Source organism: Phyllostomus hastatus, unplaced genomic scaffold, assembly GCF_019186645.2.
Source record: "Phyllostomus hastatus isolate PE091 unplaced genomic scaffold, TTU_PhHast_1.1 phas_contig_34, whole genome shotgun sequence".
Taxonomy (NCBI): domain Eukaryota; kingdom Metazoa; phylum Chordata; class Mammalia; order Chiroptera; family Phyllostomidae; genus Phyllostomus; species Phyllostomus hastatus.
This window is the reverse complement of record NW_025333857.1, coordinates 36,281,916-36,303,530: the sequence shown is the minus strand read 5'-3', so window position 1 is coordinate 36,303,530 and position 21,615 is coordinate 36,281,916. Positions and strand designations below refer to the sequence as shown.

Here is a 21,615-nt window from a genome sequence, read left to right as displayed (position 1 = left end):
ATTTCTCCAGTCAATGTGTTCACTCCCTCCAGAACAACTATTTAAAAATTATTTTTTAATTCCCTCAAAGTTCCAACAATCTTCCCACTGCTTTCTTAGTACATGACATTCCTTCCAACTTTGGAAGAAATAGAAGCTCCTTCTCTGAAATCATCAATCAAAATATCTATTTCTAAGGTGACCAATGATCTCTGTATCTTAAATAAAATAACTATTTCCTAATCTTCAATTTACCTGATATCTCAGTAGGATCTGACACATTTTCTTCATAAAACCCCCTTTTTCCCATGGGATCATAATCTCCAAATTTCCTTCTACTTATTTGACCACTCCTTCTTGGTCATCTTTTTCTAGTATTCTCCTCTATACAATCATGAAATGTGGGATTTCCTTAGGGCTCAGTGCTAGGACTGTTTCTCTTCTCATTTTACACTGCTGCTGCAGGAATAGCATCCACACCTTACAGTCTAAAATATGCTGATAATTCTCAAATGCATATTGGATAACATAGGAAGTGAGATACAATCACAGAGAAGTTGGTAAATTCAGTAAACTACAAATAGGTCAGTATGGCTACAGCAAACAATAGAGGAGATATGAGAGAAGCAGTAATGAGGCTAGAGAGGTACGCAGGATTCAAATCACAAGAGCTTTTATATATCTTTCGTAAGAGTTCAAACTTCTACACAATAACAATAAGATGTCTCTGATCAATTTTAAGCATGGTTAAACAGTTGTCTTTTAGACCTAAGTATAAATAGAAATAGGAGGGACATCTAATTAAACATGATGGATTACATCTAAGAGAAATATTTCTCTATTCCTTAGTAACACTCCATTAATGCAAAAAGTAAAGGGAAAAATAGATAAATCCAGAAGGCCAAAGAAAGAGTGTAAGAGAAAGAATATATAAGAAATAGACAGCTTCAAAAAATTAGAAGCTGGAAAGCAGATGGCCTTAGCGAACTTAGAGAAGAAATTCATTCCTAAATGCCCATAGACAGAGATAACAATAAATAAAACACAGGATAAGCCAAAAAACAAGAAGAGAAGGGGGAGGGGAGGGGAGGGAGGGAAGGGGAGGGGAGGGGAGGGGAGGGGGGAGGGGAGGGAGGAAAAGGGGAAGGGAAGAAGGAAGGGGAAAGAAGGAAAAGAAGGAATTAATGAACCCTTGGAAGATTCAGGAGCTGGAGTCCTCAGAAAACATGAATAGTTAAGAGAGAATGGTGGAGGGGGATAATACACAGATTGATTTAAAGTCTGTATAATGAGCAGTTAGAGACTTCTAGGTACTCCCTCTCCTTCTCCCAGCCCACACAGCCAAGCAACTATCCTTTTCCTACACCAGTAACAAGGAAAGGTTTATTCTAGAGAAAATTAACCTGGCAGGCTCCAACTCTGAAATCACATAGATGAAGGTACCAGGAGATTTTATCACACCAAAAACACATAATAAGTAAAAAGATCTACATAATAAACAATCAGACCCAGACCAACCTACTACTGCCAAGCAAATAATAAAGCTGTACCAGAAAATATATGTAATCAGAGAATACCATTTAGCTCAGTGGTAAACTGTTATATAAAGCCATGGGAACATAAACAATGAATACTGATTTAAACAAAAATGTGATATAACTAAACTGGGAATATGGAAAAGAGGTTAATCTTCATGGTACATAAAGTTAAGTTTATATATAAAATGATATATAAATATAATAAATCAAGTAATAAAGATATAATCATCTTATATAGCCATTTGGCAATAAACAAAAAAACAAACCCTTAAAAACATGAAAATAGATCTATAGGGAGTAGTTAAGCCAGGAGACAGAATTTTTTTTAATTCTAGCTCATACACTACTATTTATCTTTAAAGCAACATATTTGTATTTATTTTATCTCAATAAAATAAAAAAATTAAAGGAAAAATCCTAGAAGACTTAGGAAAGAGAGGACTAGAGGACAGCTGATGGTGATTAGAACTGTGTAAGGTCCCAGTGTGCCTACTTTGAAGGGGACTGAGGTCATTGTCCTATATACAGTGTTTCTTGTATCTTGTATCTGCTTCAATAAATGTCTATTTTTCATATTACATGGCTGGATACATTCTGGACAGATCTCATATATCTACTTTTCTTTTAAGATGTTTAATTTTTAAATGAAGGACAGAAGAGAAGATAAACACATGACTAGGTTAGAAACATGATTTTTATGTTAGAAGATAAATGCTACAGTATATTTACGTGCTAAGAAGAAAGATTCACTAGAGAGAGAAGTTAGAGTCTGAGGACCAGAGGTAGCTGCTGATGCTGCATGAAGCACAAGAGGAAAAGGATTAAATTACTGCAGGACATCTCTTCTAGCAACAAAAGAAGGGGTTAAAGTAATGGACCATTTGGGATGAATAGGAAAGGATGTGAAACCAGAGAGTAAATAAATGGATATGGGAAAATTTATGTACATCAAGGGAGAAAGTACATCTAAAAGGTGAACTGTAACGAGAATAAAAATAAAAGGCTAGCTAGCTAAGCAAAGCAAAACAAAAATAAAGACTCATGCACACAGACAACAGTATGGCGACTGCTGGGAGTGGGGCTTGAGGGAAATAAAAGAGGGTAGAGGGGAGATAAATGGTGATGGACTTGGGTGGACTTGGGGTATTAAACACACAATATAGAATGATGATATACAGAAGATGTATGGTAGAAATTTATACCTGAAGTCTATATAATTTTATTAACTAATGTCACCCCAATAAATTTAGTTTTTAAAAAAAGGACAGAAAGAAAACAAAACTGATTAAATTAATTACTATAGTTACAGTTAAAAACTAACCTCACCCTTATAGGCTAGATGTATTATTTGCCCTAAGGTAAATGCTTATAAGGTAAAATTTCTACAAACATGATAGAATATACTATATTAGAATGCTCCATATAATAAAGTTCTCTCATATTTGTTAAGAAATCTTAGTTTGTCCAGAGAAAAATAATACTCAAATGTAAACAATATTTAAGTCTTTTCCCCATTTCTTATTACCATTGTTATTTGCTTTCTTTACCTTGATCAGCTACTTTTTGTTTTGCTTCTTCTATTCTTTTTAGTTCCTGCTGCTTTGCTTCCAAGAGTTGCTTTTCTTCTTTTAAAGGATCATATTTTATTACTATAGGAAACATAAAAAGGAAGAATCTTAATTCTCTTAAATTTAAATACTCATTCCCCAAAAATATACTAGGAAATAATCACTAGTTCCAAGTCTGCAAAAATTTAACATAAAAACCAATTTAATTCAATTACCTATTACCAAAGTTAAATATTAAAAGAAAATTCCCCAAAAATACTCTGACCATGTAGTTCAGTTGGCTGGGTGTCATCCTGCAAAGCGAAAGGTCGCTGGTTCAATTTCCAGTCAGGGCACATGCCTGGGTTGCAGTTCTGTTCCTGATCGGGGAGCATATGAGAGGCAACCTATCCACGTTTCTCTCCCTTTCTCCCTCCCTTCCCCTCTCTCTAAAAAATAAATAAATAAAATATTTTAAAAATTTTTCCCAAAAATATTTTGAACAAATATAAAGACTTTCCATCCACAAAAAGAGTAATTTAAATTATAATTTTTATAATTTGACTTACTAGAAGAAGGCACTATGAGTAAGTAAATGTTTTCCAGTACAGCTTCAACTGGTTGAGTATACAGGTTTTTCCATGGAATTTTAAGATTTAGATTGCCTACATTAAAAAAAAAAAAAAATATTCATTTAACCAACACTTACTGTCAGCCTATTTTTTGTCAGACATTAGCAGAGATAAAATGGCCTCTGACATCACAAGCTCAGTCACTTTAACAAAGCTATTTTACAACAAAAAGCAAGCTTTTTTGTGAAAATTTGAAATTATTTGTATTAGTATTTTTGGAAAATCTACTAAATGATAACCTAAATACTTATAAGTTTATTTTTATGGCAGACTGTATCACAAATATTCTAATATTCTTCTTCTACTAACCAACAATCCTTGATATTATAATTTAGAATCTATTCATTCTTATTCTAAATCTCTATAAGTAGTTTCCGTATACTTTAAAAAAATAGATTATATACTATATTTTATTTTCACGTATATGAGTAGGGAGCCCCCAAAATGTAATTTACTTATTTAAAAAAATGTATTTAGAGGGAGGTGGGAAGGGCTGGGGGAATTGGCTGGTATGGGAGTAAAAGACAGAAAACTGTACTTGAATAACAAAGGAAAACAATGAAAAAAAACCACATTTATTTTTACATGTTTAAACTTCAATCATCTTCAACGTACTCTCCATTGATGTAACACACCTAACAAGATGTTTTTTCCACTGCTCAAAACAATTTTTGAACTCTTCAATTTTGATGCCTTTTAAGTGTTTCTGTCATTTTTTTGTTTCACCTCTTCCACATCAGCAAAATGTTTCCCTTTGAGGACTTTTATCATGCAGGGAAACAAAAAATGTTGCTCAAAGTGAGATCAGGTGAATAGGGAGGGTGGGGCACGAAAATCATGCCCTTCTTTGGCCACAAGCTACTGAACACTCAGCAAGGTATGGGTAGGTGTACTAGTAAAAATCACCTATCATGAAATGGGCAAACACGCTGAAAGAATCTTCAAAAAGGTTCACTGAATCTAAATGCAGCCTCTCACACCACCACCAGCTGGTACACTGATACAGATGGGTTCCTAGAACACTCACCTACCAGGGGCCTGTACTACAAGGAGCCTGACCTCCAGAAGATAATTCTCTTTTGTTGGGGGGGGGGGGGGGTCCCCCTCCTACAGCAATGTGCAGCTTTGCCATGGGGTTGCATTCTGAGAAATTTGTCATTAGGTGATTTTGTCATTGTGCAAACATTGTAAGGTGTACTTATACAAACCTAGATGGTCTAGCCTAGTATGCACCTAAGTGATGTAGCATAGCCTATTGTTCCTGGGCTACAAACCTATACAGAATGTTCTTGTACAAAACAACACAAAATTAAATCAAACACAAAAGAAAATGACACAATCAGGTGACTGAGTTAAGCACAAGATGAGTGAGGCTGTTGTGGGCATAACATGGCATAATGATTCACAACCCACTTTTTTTAAGTAGCAAAAGTATACTCTAAAATACAAATAAGCCCTGGCTGGTGTAGCTCAGTGGATTGAGCACGGGCTGTGAACCAAAGTGTGGCAGGTTCAATTCCCAGTCAGGGTACATGCCTGGGTTGCAGGCCATGACCCCCAGCAACTGCACACTGATGTTTCTCTCTCTCTCTCCCTCCCTTCCCTCTCTAAAAAATAAATAAATAAAATCTTTAAAAAAGAAAAGTAAGTTTCTCACTTTTTTTTATTTTCTTAAAAAAATAAAAAAATAAAATACAAATAAAAAGCATAAAGTAAATACATAAAACAATAAGTTATTTTTTATCTTTATCAAGTATTATATACTGTACCTAAGTGTATGTACTATACTTTTAAATTGGCAGTGCAGTAGGTTTGTTTACACCAGGACCACCACAACCACATAAGTAAATGCACTGAGTTGCAATAGTTATGACATCACCAGGCAGTAGGAATTCTTCAGCTCCATTATAATTTCAAGGGACCACAGAGTACACTCAGTCTTCTGTTGACCAAAATGTCATTATGCAATGTATGAATGTATGTACAGTAATATACATGTGTATGATTATCACCATAAGAGTACATATACACAAATATCTCTAGTAATAATGGATCATGGGAAATATTTGAGAATTATTCAAACAAATATTTTATAGCCCACTAGCAAAAGAATTAAACATCTTGAATTAAAAATTACTATATAAGGGGTTGTCTATACTATCAACTCTAGCTTTGTATTTAGAAAATTATATAATAAAGTTTTAAATTATTTAGAAAGTATGGTCTTTAGATTTAAAAAGAGCTGTCATAACTGAGAAAGGGAAAGATTATTAAATACACTATTATCACATTGACTAGTTAGTAATTTGGCAAGGGGAAAAAAATCTACCTACATATCTCTTTCCATAACTCATGTTTTAAAAACTGATTGAGAAAAAGATTTCTTCACACAATGTCAATCTCAAGAAAAAGAAACTATCAGATTTCTAAAGGAGGAATAACTTTCTAAGTTTTGAAATCAGAGAAGATGGTGACCATTTGAAATTTCTGTACGGTACGAAATGTAACCAAAATGAAATGAGTTGTGACATATTTGAGTTTATTTATAATTGTATCAAGCAGACTGATTACACACATATATGCATGCATTAATAATCCAAAAAAGTAAATGAACTTAAGGATAGAGAATAGTAGCAAATAGCATTAAGTATTCAAAGAAAAACATATAATATTAATAATGTAGCATTTTCACCAATACATTTTTTAACCAAACTTTTTTCTCATTATAAGATGTAGACTTCTTACAGAAAATTTGGAAACTTTGTAAAAATATAAATGAAGGTTACTTCCAAAAATCACCCACATGAAGACAACTACCTTTAAAATATGTATATATGAATATTTATATTCAATAAATGTGGAATTCTGCATACTTAATGAGGAAAGCTTTGAATGATCAGTAACAATATCAATATACAATAATAGCAAGGGAACAACATGTTCCTATAAAACTACTACTGTACATGCGCAGATAAACCAGGCAAAACTGGGTAGAGAGACAGACTGCATAACCCAGGATCCCATGCGGGGAAATAAAGCCTCAAAACACCAGTTGAAAACATCTGTGGAGGTTGAGGTGCAGGGAGAAACTCCCAGCCTCACAGGAGAATTCACTGGAGAGACCCACAGGGTCCTAGAATATACACAAGCCCACCCACATGGAAATCAGCACCAGAAGGGCACAGGTTGCTTGTGGAAAGCAAGGGAAGTGACTGAAATCTAGCAGAGAGTGGAGCAAGCGTCATTGTTCCCTCTCGGACCCCTGCCCCACAAACAGTGTCACAACCCAGATACTGGGTTGCCCCACCCTGGTGAACACCTAAGTCTCTGCCCCCCACTACATACCAGGTACATCAAGACAGAAAAAAAATGGCCCCAATGAAAGAACAGATCAAAACTCCAGAAAAAATACAACTAAGTGACAAAGAGGTAGCCAACCTATCAGATGCACAGTTCAAAACACTGGTAATCAGGATGCTCACAGAATTGGTTGAATTTGGTCACAAGTTAGATGAACAAATGAAGGCTATGCTAAGAGAAATAAAGGAAATGTACAGAGAACCAATAATGATAGGAAGGAAACTGAGATTCAAATCAACGGTGTGGACCAGAAGGAAGAAAGAAACATCCAATCAGAAAAGAATGAAGAAACAAGAATTCAAAAAGATGAGGAGAGGCTTAGGAACCTCCAGGACATCTTTAAATGTTCCAACATCCGAATTATAGGGGTACCAGAAGGAGAAGAGGAAGAGCAACAAGTGGAAAAGTTATTTAAACAAATAATAAAGGAGAACTTCCCCAATCTGGCAAAGGAAAGAGACTTCCAGGAAGTCCAGGAAGCTCAGAGAGTCCCAAAGAAGTTGGACCCAAGGAGGCACCAAGGCACATCATAATTATATTACCCAAGATTAAAGAGGAAAGAATCTTCAAAACAGCAAGAGAAGAGGAGACAGTTACCTACAAAGGAGTTCCCATAAGACTGTCAGTTGATTTCTCAAGAGACCTTACAGGCAAGAAGGGGCTGGAAGGAAGTATTCCAAGTCATGAAAGGCAAGGACCTACATCCAAGACTGCTCTATCCAGCAAAGCTTTCATTTAGAATGAAAAGGCAGATAAAGTGTTTCCCAGATAAGGTCAAGTTAAAGGAGTTCATCATCACCAAGTCCTTATTATATGAAATGTTAAAGGGACTCATCTAAGAAAAAGATCAAAACTGTGAACAGTAAAATGACAACAAACTCACAGTTATTAACAACCACATCTAAAACAAAAACAAAAACAAACTAAGCAAACAACTAGAACAGGAACAGAAGCACAGAAATGGAGATCGCATGGAGGGTTATCAGCAGGAGCGGGGAGAGAGAGGGAAAGGGTACAGAGAATAAGTAGCACAAATGGTAGGTAGAAAATAGACAAGAGGAGGGTAAGAATAGTATGGGAAAGGCAGAGGCCAAAGAACTTGTATGTATGACACATGGACATGAACTAAAGGGGGGGAATGTGGGTGGGAGGGAGTGTACAGGGTAGAGAGGAGTGAAGGGGGGAAATGAGATAACTGTAATAGCATAATCAATAAAACATATATTTTTTAAAAAACCTAAAAAAAATACTACTGCACTACTGTACCACTCATTTGGAAACATGTATTTCATTCGACAAATTATGTTTCTATTATATGATAGGTATGGTACTAAGTGCTGTGGATACAATAAAAATTCAATCCACTTCTCAAAAAACTTATTGTCCAGCAGAAGAAAAAAAAGGATATTAAAGAATGACAGGACAGATGTGCAAACAACACCTTAAATGAGTATGGAAATTATTCTGTATTAGGTACTTAATGCAGTATACTTTCCACTATCGTGTATTAACTCTAAAAATTACCTTATTACCATGGTTAAACATGCTCAGGCAAGAAAAAAGAGGAAAGAAAGAGAGCAGGCTCTAAATGAAATCAGATCTATCTACTCTCCTTGTACATTTTTTTACTTTTCTTGATGTTAAATTTATAAACACTGAAATATAGTGATTATAATTATAAAATTTAATTACTTTTGGAAATTTTTTAAAAGCTAAATGAAAATATTTACTGTAATATTTTTGTAGCTTTGAAAATACATGATTTCTCCACAAACTTCAAATATATACTACTTGTATTGTAATACTACCATAAAAAATAAGTGAGGTCAAATCAACATGGGTTATATTTAATGAGAAATCATTATTAAATGTTAGGGTATGGAACTGTACATATACTATGATTATAAGTAACTAAAGGGTACAAATAAAAAATCATATAGAAATATGCAAAAATAAATGTTAGGTGGAAAAGTAATGGGTGCCATGGTTTCCCCTTTTATTTATACTAAAATGTCTTTAAATTGGGAGGAGTGGAGATAACTTGTGTCTCAGCAATGTAAGATAATGAAAACTTCCATGGGCAAATGGTCTAACTGCTGGGGACCATGTTGTGTGGTATCAGAGACTGTAGCCCCGCATGAGCAAGGCCTTGCCTGTAAATCTCGACTGGAATGCTGGGAATGCAGGTGGCAGGCACAACCTGATATAACACTGAGGGTTCACATGGTAAATCAGGCCTGAAGAATACTTGTATCCTTTGAAGCTTGCTTTGCTTTGCTATAGCCCTGTTGGTGTAAACCAGATGTTTAAGTACAAAGCATAAGGAGTGAACTCCTTATCTCATGAAATACACCTTAACAACCATCTGGTGTCAGTATGTCTAACAGACCCTGACCTGAGGCAGATCTCTGTTTCTTCAATTGTCATCTATAAATAATATCTGTTTTTTATAACTGTAGCCTTTAGACATTGACTAATGAGCTATACATGTATGCTATATACATATCCCTGCAAATACCAATCCTAATAAAAACTATTTTGGAGAAGGGTTCAGGGCATTCTCCACTAGAGCCCTCCCCTTTCTCGCCTGAACAACAGACTGTGTCTGGGATGACTCATTCTCGTCTGCAGCAGGGAAAGCTCCACAGGAAGGGGCATTCCATAGCCTAACACCAACCATAAGTGCACAAAATTATGGAGATATTTATCATATAACTTAGATGAGCTTTCAAAATACCTTGTTTCATGTATAAAAGGCACATGAACAAAGTCTAATGAGGACAGAGTTGAGGGTAGTAGGTGGGAATGGCTGGGATAGGTGGGAGTGGTAGGGGAAAAAGGGAAACAACTGTACAATAATTTTTTAAAAATATTGAATCTACTATACCAAGAACCATCATTAATCTTGAGCAGCTACTTAGTCACTCCGTCCCTCTTTCCTCATTTGTAATATGAAACAGCATCACTGTCCCCATCAGACAGTCACAGGAACAAAATGACATAATACACTTGAAGTGCTAGATTCACTATATAGCACATAGTCCTCAATCAAGAGGAACTACTGACTGAGAATGATGATGATGATGATGGTTACCCTGCATGGTTATGACTTTCCCAATTATGCAGATAAGAATCCTGAGGACACAATATCCCACAGCTAGTAAATGGTGGCAGGTTTCTCTGCTTACAAAATGCATGCTTTTTCAATGCTACCCCTACCCCATCCTCTGCAGCCTGACTACTACACAAACTATCTGTACAACAAAGTATATCTAGGTAACTTTCAAGTCTCAAATAATGACACTATCATGTACAATATTTAAAGCAATAAAGTTCAAAAAGTAATTTAAACAAGGAAGTTGAAACAATAAGCAAACATAATATAAAAAACAAACATACATGTTTTTATTAAACATTTTATTTTTTAAGTATATTTTATTGATTATGCTATTACAGTTGTCCCAGTTTTTCTCCCCTTTATCCCCCTCTGCCCTGCACCCCTCCTCCCACCAACATTCCACTCCAGTTAGTTCAAGTCCATGGGTTGTACACATAACTTCTTCAGCTTCTCTATTTCCTATACTATTTTTAACCTCCCCCTGTCTTTTTTGTACCTACTAGTTTAAGCTTCTTATTCCCTGTACCTTTTAATCAAACACTTTAAAACACATATTCCAATCAGTTTTTGCTCCAGCAATACATTTAAAATGTAAAATATCAACACCAAGAAAGTAATACAGAACAAGAACTAGCACAAAATTCATGGAAACCTAGAAAACTTCCAGGGGGGAGAAACTTGGTTTCTGATAAGTCCATAGCCACACTGTCTGGCTGCTCTAGATTCTACTCCTTACACCATGTATCCATGGCCAATAAGAATACAGATATGATAACTAGTTAGAAATCTAAAAAACTGAGTGGGTTATTATGCTCTCAAAGTTTTGGCTCTCAAATAACTCATTTTTATCACCTAATAAGATGTATCATTTCATACGTATTGAGCAAAGAATATGTGGACCACACAATATTTTTAAGTCATACAGTTAAGTTCCACCTAGATGAAAACACATGATTATTTTCAATTAATGCTCAGAAACATAAAAAATATCACATTACAGAATACTAAGCATATTATTCTGGTTGCATGTCCAGCAAGGAGAACATTCAAATAAACAGAGCTTACCTATATGACCAACTTTAATTTTAAATGGTACATCCAGTTGACTCTACAAAAAATATATAGATATAAAATATTAGTACACATCTAGTTCAACAAAATAGATGACTATTTGTTTCTTCGTAGAATTATTTAAAGAGTTTAAGTTAACTTACATCTTCCCTTTACCTTTGACACATTTAAATTTATAAATATATAATTGGATTATTGTGCTCAAATTCCTAAAATTCAGGAAGACTGATCTTTTTGAAAATAAATAGGGAAAAGGCTCTAAAGTAATATTGACCACCTAAGTTACCCATACCAGAATCGCTACCACTTTTATCTTGTTTGGGGGAAAAAAGTGGAAAAAATTCCACTGTCAGCAAGTACTTGTAAAGAGATTAAAGCTCCACATTGCAAAAATATCATGAAAAAATTCTCCACAGTCAGTGGGAGAAAGGGCAGCCTTTCTAATAAGTGGTGCTGGGAAAACTATATACCCACTTGCAAAAGAATGCAATATGCAAAAATTAACTCAAAATGGACCAAATGCCTAAACAGAAGAACTAAAACTATAAAACCTTTAAAGAAAACAAAGTAAAATTTGGCAGTGATTTCTTGGATATATCACACCAAAGGAAAAGGCAACAGAAGGAAAAAGGACATAAAATTCAATGTCATCAAAATTAAAAACTTCTGAGAATCAAAGAACATCATCAACACAGAAGGCAACCCACAGAATGGGGGGACATTTTTAGAAATCATGTATCTGGTGAGGGTAAAAATCCAGAATATATAAAGAACTATATAACTTGACCAAAAAAAAGTTAAAATATTGATAACAGTTTTCAACAGTCATCTCCCCTAAGAACATATACAAATGGCTAATAAACACATGAAAAGATATTCAACCTTACTAGTCATGAAAGAAATGCTAAGAAAAAACAAAATGAGATACCACCTTATACCCATTAGGATGCGTATTATCAAAAAATAAATGTTGTCAAGGATGTGAAAAACTGAAACCCTCATGCATTACTAGTAGGAATATAAAATGCTTCAACTGCTGTAGAAAACAGTTTGGTGGTTCCTGAAAAGGCTATAAAATAAATTTACCATATAATCCAGCAATTCAGCCCCTAGGTATTAACTCACATGCACAGAAAGCAGGGACTCGAAAAGCTATGTGTATGCCCATGTTCATGGCAGCATTTTTCATAACAGCCAAAAGACAGAAACAATCCAAGTGCCCATCAACAGAAGAACAGATAAACAAAATGTGGCAAATACATATAGTGGAATATTATTTGGCAGTAAAAAAGAAAGATGTTCTGATATACGCTGTAACACTGGTGAACCTCAAAGGAATAACACTAAGTAAAACAAGCCAGACAGAAAATGACAAAATAGCATTATTCTAATTATATGAGAAACCTGGAATAGGTAAATGAATAGAAACAAAAAATAGATTAGAGGTTACCAGAGTCTACAGAGAGAAAGACTGGAAAGTTAATTCTTTCATGGTTACAGGGTTCCCGTTGGCATAATGAAAAAGTTTTAGAAACAGATACTGGTGATGGTTACACAACATTGTAAATGATATTAATGACACTCAATTCTATACTAAAAACTGGTTAAAATAAGAAATTGAAGATAACTGGGAAAATAAGTAAAAAATATACAACATTGTATTTCAATTATACTTGAATAACTTTTAAAAATAAAACCATAAAGAAATATTAGAAGATTTTTAAGTGGAGAAAATTATGTTGTCAGTTTGTGATTTTAAGGAGGTTAACAATCCATTTTTGCAAAATTCACATTTTACAAAACTTACTTTCAAAAAATTTTCTCAAACTTAAATGATATAAGGTAACAAAGTAAATCAGGAAAAAGTCTATATTAATGCACTATCAAATTTCTTATGTTCAAAACATACCAGGGCATTTTCTTTAATTTCCAGGTTCTTCAGAGCCACAGCTCCTAAAAAAAAGATTAAAAAAATAAAATTGAAGTATTCAAATATTTCTCATTTTAAAAGTTAGGTGTACTTCATCCCTAAAGTGTTATGTTAAGAAAAAAGAGTTAAAAATAAGATAATGGGTTGGCCAAAAAGTTCGTTTGATTTTTTCCACACAATGGTTCTTATAGTGCTCAGGTGTTTTTAACATCATTAGATACAATTTTGTTAGGTTGTATTGTGACAGCTGTCATATCAGCATGCATTTAAAAAAATATATCAAAATTGGTGAATTTTTGTCCATTTTATTATTGAAGATGGAAGACAATAAGCAACACTTCCAGTGTATGTGCTTAGTTTCAAGAAAGGTAAAAACACAACTGAAACTCAAAAAAAGATGTGTGCAGTATTGGAGAAGATGCTGTGACTGACTGAATGTGTCAAAAGTGTTTTTGCAAAGTTTCTTGGTACTATTGACATTGTGGCCAAATAATTCTTTGCTGCGGGGCTGTCTTGAGGGTTGAAAGATGTTTAGCAGCACCTCTGGCCTCTACCCACTAGCAGCCAACAGCAGGAAAGAGCTGACATATTTAAAATATCCAAATCAATACAGTTATTGGTGAAAATGAAAAATGTGTCTTTTATTTTATGGAAAAAACTAAATGGACTTTTTGGCCAATCCAATACATAACAGAAAACAGAATCCAACTATAATCTTATTAGCTCACCTTCACTTTTCAACTTGTCTAAGATTATATGTTTGACCAAACATCATTTATTGTAAGTTATGACCTCTGCAGTTGTAGCTCCATGTTTTTACATTTCAATCAGAATTACATAAATAACATGAATCTAGCAAGGCAGCATGATATAAGAACAAGATATAAAAATGAATTCTATGTAAATATATTTGCAATAAACAACTGGAAATTCTTTAATCCAAAATCGGCAAGATACATAAACATAAACTTCCCAACTACAGTACAAAGAGAAAAATAAAAGAAAAATGATGAAACAGAATGTCCAAGAACTGGAGGACAATTGTAATAATTGTAACATACGCATAATGGAAATGCTAGAAGGCAAAAAGGCAAAAAAATGGATTAATAATGACAGAGAAATTTCCAAAATTAATGATCAAGACACCAAACCATAGATCCAGAAGCTTGGAGAACACCAAGCAGAAAAATACAAAAACAAAACAAAACAAAATAAAATCTACACTTAGGCATATCATAATCAAACTGAAGACAACCAAAGACTAAGAAAAATCTTGAATGTCATCCACAAATGCCACTTCCGGGTGTACATCCAAAGGGAAAGAAAATGGGATATCGCCAAGATATCTCTACTCCCACATTCACTGCAACATTATTCACAATAGCGAAGATATGTTACCAACCTAAGTGTGTACATCAACAGAGAAGGGATAAAGAGAAGGGATACATACAAAAAATAAAATATATGAAATACTCAGCCATGAAAAAAAAGAAAATCCTGCCATTCGCTATACCATGGATAGATATTAGAGGGCATTACGTTTAGTAAGATAAGCCAGACATAGAAAGACAAATATTTATGTACGATATAAAAAAAGTTGAACTCAGAAACAGAGAGTACAATGGTTGTTACCAGGAGCTGGGATGTGGGGTAATTGGGGAGATGTTGTTGAAGTGTACAAATTTACAACTAGAAAATGAGTAAGTTCTGGTGATCTAATGTACATCATAGTGATTATAGTCAACAATATTGCATTACATACTACAAAATTGCTAAAAGACTACATCTTAAATGTTCTCACCACAAAAAAGAAATGATAACTATGTGTCATGGTAAAGGTGTTAGCTAAACTTACAGTGGTACTCATAATGCAATACAAGGTGAGGCCAAAGTAGGTATGGAACATAATACAACTAATTAATACAAGAATAAACTCTGTGTTTTGTATACTCACAACTGTAAAACTACTTTTGCCCAATTCTGTAGAGAAATGTATCAAATCAATATGTTACACCCATTAAATTTACACATTGTTATATGTAAGTCAGATCAACCGAAAATTAAAAACCTTGAATGAAAGCAGAGAAACACACATACCCCAAGACAGGTACAAGGAGTAATTGAATCAAACAATTCACTAGAGAAAGTCAAAAGCTGACTCAAACAGACAAAACAATGAGTCAGCAACCTTGAAACCAAATTATTTAAAAATTAAAAATAAATAAATAAAAATAATAATACAGAGGAACAAAAATTTTAAATGAAAAAAGTGAGCAGAGCCTAAGGGACTCATGGGACAAATGTATGCATTATGTATGCATCATGTACGTCAAATGTATGCATTATGTAAGTCCAACAGGAGGAAAAAGAAAGGGAAACAGAACTTATTTTTAGTAATAATTACCAAAACTCCCAAATCTGAAGAAAAATGTGGCTATATGAATCCAAGAATCTCAGTCAAGAAACATGATCAGAGACAAAGATTAAAGGCAACAAGAAAAAATGGACGTATACACAGACTCCTCAATAAGACTATCAGTAGATTTCTCTGCAGAAATCTCACAAGCCAGAACAGAGATGTCTTTAAAGTGCTGAAAGACAAAAAAAAAAAAAGTCCACTGAGAACATCATATCCAGCAAAATATATCTATTTAAAATGAGTAAAAAAATTAAGATACAGTCAGATAAACAAAAGCTGAAGGAGCTTATTACCAGTAGATCTGCCTTACAAGATATGTTAAAGAGAGTCCAAGTTGAAAAATGCTAGGCAGCAACATAAAACCACAAGAAAAACAAATATGTGTGTATACACACACACATTTATATGTTCTATAGTAAATACATGGAAAAATATGAAAAACAGTATTATTACAATTTTACTTTGTAACTCCACTTTTTGTTCTTTTACAGGATTTAAAAGACAAAGGAATAAAAGTATAAGTCTATGTTAATAGGTACATAAAATAGAAAAATGTCATTTGTTATGTCAACAACAAAGTTGGGGAGGCAAGCTCTAATGGACTACAGTTACTGATGTGATTAAAGTTAAGTTAGTATCAGTCTAAAATATGTTGTTATAAAATTAAAATATTATGCCCTGGCTGGGGTGGCTCAGTGGATTGAGTGCCAACCTGCAAACCAAAGGGTCGCTGGTTTGATTCCCAGTCAGGGCACATGCCTGGGTGGTAGGCCAGGTCCCCAGTAGGGGGCGCGTGAGAAGCAACCACACAGTGATGTTTCTCTCCCTCTCCTCCTCCCTCCCTTCCCCTCTCTCTAAAAATAAATATATAAAATCTTTAAAAAAAAGAAAAAATAACTGCAAAGAGAAGTGTTAATGCAGGTGTAGATCTAATGAAACCCACGTACAATATGGCTGAAATGTATAAAAAAATTAAAATATTATATGTCATCCCTGTGAAACCAAAGAGAAAATATCTATAGAAAAACACAAAAGGAAATAAGGGAATAAAAACATGTCACTTAAAAAAACCTGACTGTATACAAAGGGAATAAGGGGTAAATATGACAGAAAAAGTTAAAAGACATATAGAAAGTAATTAGCAAAATGGCAATAGTAAGTCCTTTCCTACCAGTAATTATTTTAATTGTAATTAAATTCCCCAAAAGACAAAGATGGGCAGACTGGTTTTTCAAATAAAATAGAATCCTACTATTTGCCACCTACAAGAGACTAACTTTAGCTCTAATGACACATATAGGTTGAAAGTAAAAGAATGGAAACAGACTTCCCACACAAATATCCAGGAGGGCAGAGATGTGTGCAGGCATGTCCACGTGTTTTACGTCCCACTGAGTCAGCTCCAACTCCTGGTAACCACATGAATGAGTGATGTACACAGCATCCTGTCCTCTCCAGCCCTGATGACTCCTTAAGACTTATACCTATGACTTCCTTATGGAGTCAATCCATCTCATACATGGTCTACCTCTTCTCTTGCCTTCTATTTTTTCCAAAACTGTCTTTTCCAAAGATCCCTCCCTTCTCATGATAACCAAAGTAGAACAGCTTCAGTTTTGCCATTTTTGCCTCCAGTAATATTTCAGGCTTAATTTGCTTGAGGACCCCCTTGTTCATCTTTGTGGTGGTTCAGGGTATCCATAGAGTTCTCCCCAAAATGCTGTATTTCAAATGAATCTGTTTTCCCTCATCAGCTTTCTTCATTGTCCAGCTTTCTCATTCACACATAGTAAATGTGAATACAAGGATGTGGATGATTTGAGTCCTGATCACTAATAACACATCTTGGTACTTGATGACCTTTCCTATTCTATTACTGCCTTTCCACCCAAGTTTCAGCTTTCTTTTGATTTCTTGGCTGCTGTCTCCATTTGAATTGATGACTGAACCAAGGTAAACAAAATCTGTAACAATTCCAGTATCTTCACAGTTTATGCTAAAGTTGTATATTTTTTCTGTAGTCATGCCTTTTATCTTCTTGATGTTCAAATGCAGTATGGCTTTGATACCTTCTCCTTTCACTTTCAACAAAAGTCACTTCAAACTATTGCTTCTTTCAGCCAGTAAGATGATCATCTGCATATCTTAAGTAATTTGTATTTCTTCTACCAATTTTTACTCCTCCTTCCTCTGAGTCCAGCCCAGTGTTCATATGATATGTTCTAGTACAGATTTTAAAATTAGTAAGATAAAATGAACCCTCATCTGACACCTCTGCCTATAGGAAACTGTTCTCTGTCTCCATATTGTCTTGATAGTGGCTTCCTGCCACAACACAGGTTATGCATCAAAACAATCAAGTGCTGAGGCACAACCATTTCTTTCAGAGATACCCACAGCATTTCATGAACCACAGGCAAAGGTTTCTCTGTAATCTAGAAAACACAGACTAATGTTCTTCTGAAATTCTTCAGAGCATGCCAATATCCAATGAATGTTCACAATTACTACCTCTTCCTTTCCTGAATCCAGCTTGAACATCTGGCATTTCTTGTTCTACATAAGGTAGAAGCCTTTGTTGCATCACACTGAGCATCACTTTACCTGAATGGGAAATGAAGGTAATGGTCCTATATTTACTGCACTCCTTGGCATCTCCTTTCTTAAAAATTGGGATGTATATCAACCACTTTCAGTCTGTAGACCATTGTTTTATTTTCCATATTTGTTGACATATTCTTGTTAGAATTTTGACAAATTCAGTCTCTACAGCTTGAAAATTTTCTATTAGAATAGCATCTAACCCTGGTCATTTTTTTTTCCCCTAATACTTTCAGGGCAGATTTCACTTCACTTTCCAGAATTACAGGTTCTTTCTCTTAAGAATCTAACTCAAAGCTATCTGTCATACTTTTGTCTTTTCTGTATAGATTTTTCAGTATATTATTTCCACCTTCCCTTTATTTCTCCTGGTCAGATAATGTACTTCCTTAGTGGTCATTCAGCCTTCTTATTCTAGGTTTGGATTTGCTTTCATTTCTTGAATCTTCTGATAGAGATCACTTGTTTTTCCTTTTGTATTGTTCTCTTCTATCTCCATTGTAAATCTCCAACTATAAATGTTGCATTCTAGTCTATTTGAGTTCACTAATATCAAACACAAGAATGTGTAGCTGTCCCATTTCTTGGTTTACCTTGGCTCATGCTTGTTACATTGCATTTCTAATGGCATGTGCTGTGCAGCATGTGCTGTATTTTCCTTTTGCCTTTGTACACATCACCTGCTAGATGTCCTTCTGGCTTTGGTTTGGCTATGTCATTAGCAACAATGCTATTTGTACTTGCTCTCTACTCTTCCCCATTAACCATTTGAGTGCTTTCTGACTTGGGAGTCTTATCTTTCAGCATTATCTGATATTTCATTTTCGACTGTCTCATCATAGGGTTTTCAAGGTAAAACAAAATGAGAAAAAAAATTTTTTTAATTTAAAAATGCAGCAGTGGTTTACCATTGTATTCTGCTGTGCAGTGTATGGGTCCAAATCACATGTGTTTGGGTCCATAGTGTTGCAAATGCATTCAAAATGTAGGTGCTTCTGTGGGTAGCACAGACAGCTACACTAATACTAAACAAAATGGGCTATGAGTCAAAGTTATTGCAACAGACAAAAAAGCATTATATGATGATAAAAGGATCAATTCACTAAAAAGATATACTTGTAAGCATACACTTATACACCAAACATCACACTCAAAAGCATATGATGCAAACACTGACAAAATTAAAGAGAAAAATAGACAGCTCTACAATAATACTAGGAGGCTTCAATATGACTTTAGTAGTGGATAAAAAAACAGACAGAATATTAACAAGGAAATAGACTAATTGAACTTAACAAACATATAAAAAACATGCAACAAAACTACAGCAAAATACATAATTTTCTCAAGTGCACATGGAACATGCTCTAGGATAATTCCCATGTTAGGCAACAATAAATCTGAATACATTTTAAGAGACTGAAATCATATACAGTATCTTTTCTGATAATGGAATGAATCTAGAAATCAACACAGAAGGAAAACTGATGTAGCAAAAGAATACATATGTCAAATCAACAATTTAAATCTGCACCTTAAAGAAACAGAAAAAGAGTGACTAAACCCAAAACTACCACAGACCAAAATAATAAAGATTAAAATAGAGAAGATAAAATCAATAGAGAAAAATTGATAAGAACAAAGGTTGCTTCTTCAAAAAAAATCAAAGTTGACAAATCTTTAGTTACACTGAATAAGAAAAGAAAGATGAGTCAAATAACTAAGATCAAAAATAGAGTGGACAATACTATCAATTTTACAAGTAGTAAAAGGATTATAAGAGTACTATGAACAACTGTATATCAACAAATTAGATAACCTAGATGAAATGGATACAATCCTAGAAACACAATTCTAACAACTAATGAATATTGAAAATATTGATAATCTGAACAGATCTATAATTAATAAGGAGGTTTCATCAGTAATCAAGGCCCTCCCAACAACAACAAAAGAAAGGTCCAGGACCAGACAGACTCACTGTGAATTCTACCAAACATTTTTTTTAATTTCCCTTAACCTCTTCCAAAAAACTGAAATGCAAAGAATGCTTCCAAACTCAATCTATGAGGTCAGTATTAATTTAATACAAAAGCCATATAACATCCAAAAATTAACTCAAAATGGATCAAAGATTTAAATGTCAGACCTTAAAACTATAAAACTCTTAAAGCATAGGTGAAAAGTTCCATGACACTGGATTTGGCAATGATTTCTTGGGTATGACACCAAAAGCACAGGAAACAACAAAAAGGAGATGATTTGGACTTCATCAAAATTAAAAGCTTTTGTGCATCATACAATACTAACAACAGTACAAAGGCAACACATGGAATGGGAGACATGTTTGCAATTCATATCCAGAATATAGAAAGAACTCCTTCAACTCAACAACAACAAAAACAAAAGATAGCCAAAGGTCTTTAATAGACATTTGTCCAAAAAAGATATACAAATGGCCAATAAGCACAGGAAAACATGTTCAGCATCACTACTTATTATGGAAATGCAAATCAAAACAACAATGAAATATCATCTCACAATCATTAGGATGGCTTCTATCAACAAAACACAAAATAACAAATGTTTCTGAAGATGTAGAGAAATTGTGACCCTTGTGCACTGTTGGTAGGAATGTAAAATGATGCTGCCTCTATGGAAAATAATATGTGCTTCCACAAAAATAAAAATAAAATTACCATATGACCCAGCAATTCCACTGGTAGATATATACCCAAAATATTTGAAAGCAGGAACTCAAAGAGATATTTGAATACTTATGTCTGTTGCAGCATTGCTCAAAATAGTCAAAAGATGGAAGCAACCCTAGTGTCCATTGACAGATGGAGTAAGAAACAAATATGGTATATACATACAATAAAATATTGTTCAGTCTTAAAAATTAATAAAGTTCTGACATATGCAACAATATAGATGAACCTTGAAGACATTATGCTAAGTGAAATAAGCCAGACACAAAAGGACAAATATTGTATGATACCACTTACATGAGGTACCTTGTATGGTCAAAGAAACAGAAAATAAAATGGTATTGCCAGGGGCTACAGGAAAGGAAAATGGGTAGTTACTGCTTAACTGGCACAGTATTTCAGTTTTGCAAAAGAGTTTCAGAGATGGATGGTGGTGATGGCTGCACAACAATGAGAATATACTTAATGCCAATGAACTGTACACTTAAAATAGTTAATTAAGATGACAAATTTTATGTTGCATCTTACCATACTTTTTAAATTGGGGGGGCAGGGAAAAAGGGAAATACTTTCTCAAACAAAAACTGATGGAATTTATTGCTAGTAGAGCTTCCTTGCAATAAGTGTTGAAAGTTTTCGGAGATTAAAAAAGGATGATATAGGTCAGAAATTCAGATGTACAAGAGCATGAGAAAAGGGATAAGTAAAA

General features: G+C 34.2%; 1 protein-coding gene across 3 annotated transcripts in view; it reads right to left on the bottom strand.

The window, feature by feature from the left end:
• VPS13A (vacuolar protein sorting 13 homolog A) overlaps window positions 1-21,615 on the bottom strand; it is a 208,293-nt gene that overhangs the window by 179,031 nt on the left and 7,647 nt on the right. For all 3 annotated transcript variants that reach the window (XM_045840536.1, XM_045840537.1, XM_045840535.1), the window contains exons 2-5: window positions 13,155-13,198; window positions 11,240-11,282; window positions 3,634-3,729; window positions 3,065-3,166 (exon numbers count right to left, since the gene is read on the bottom strand). In XM_045840536.1, coding sequence (XP_045696492.1) covers window positions 3,065-3,166; window positions 3,634-3,729; window positions 11,240-11,282; window positions 13,155-13,198 — 285 coding nt within the window. The remainder of the gene's footprint in view (window positions 1-3,064; window positions 3,167-3,633; window positions 3,730-11,239; window positions 11,283-13,154; window positions 13,199-21,615) is intronic.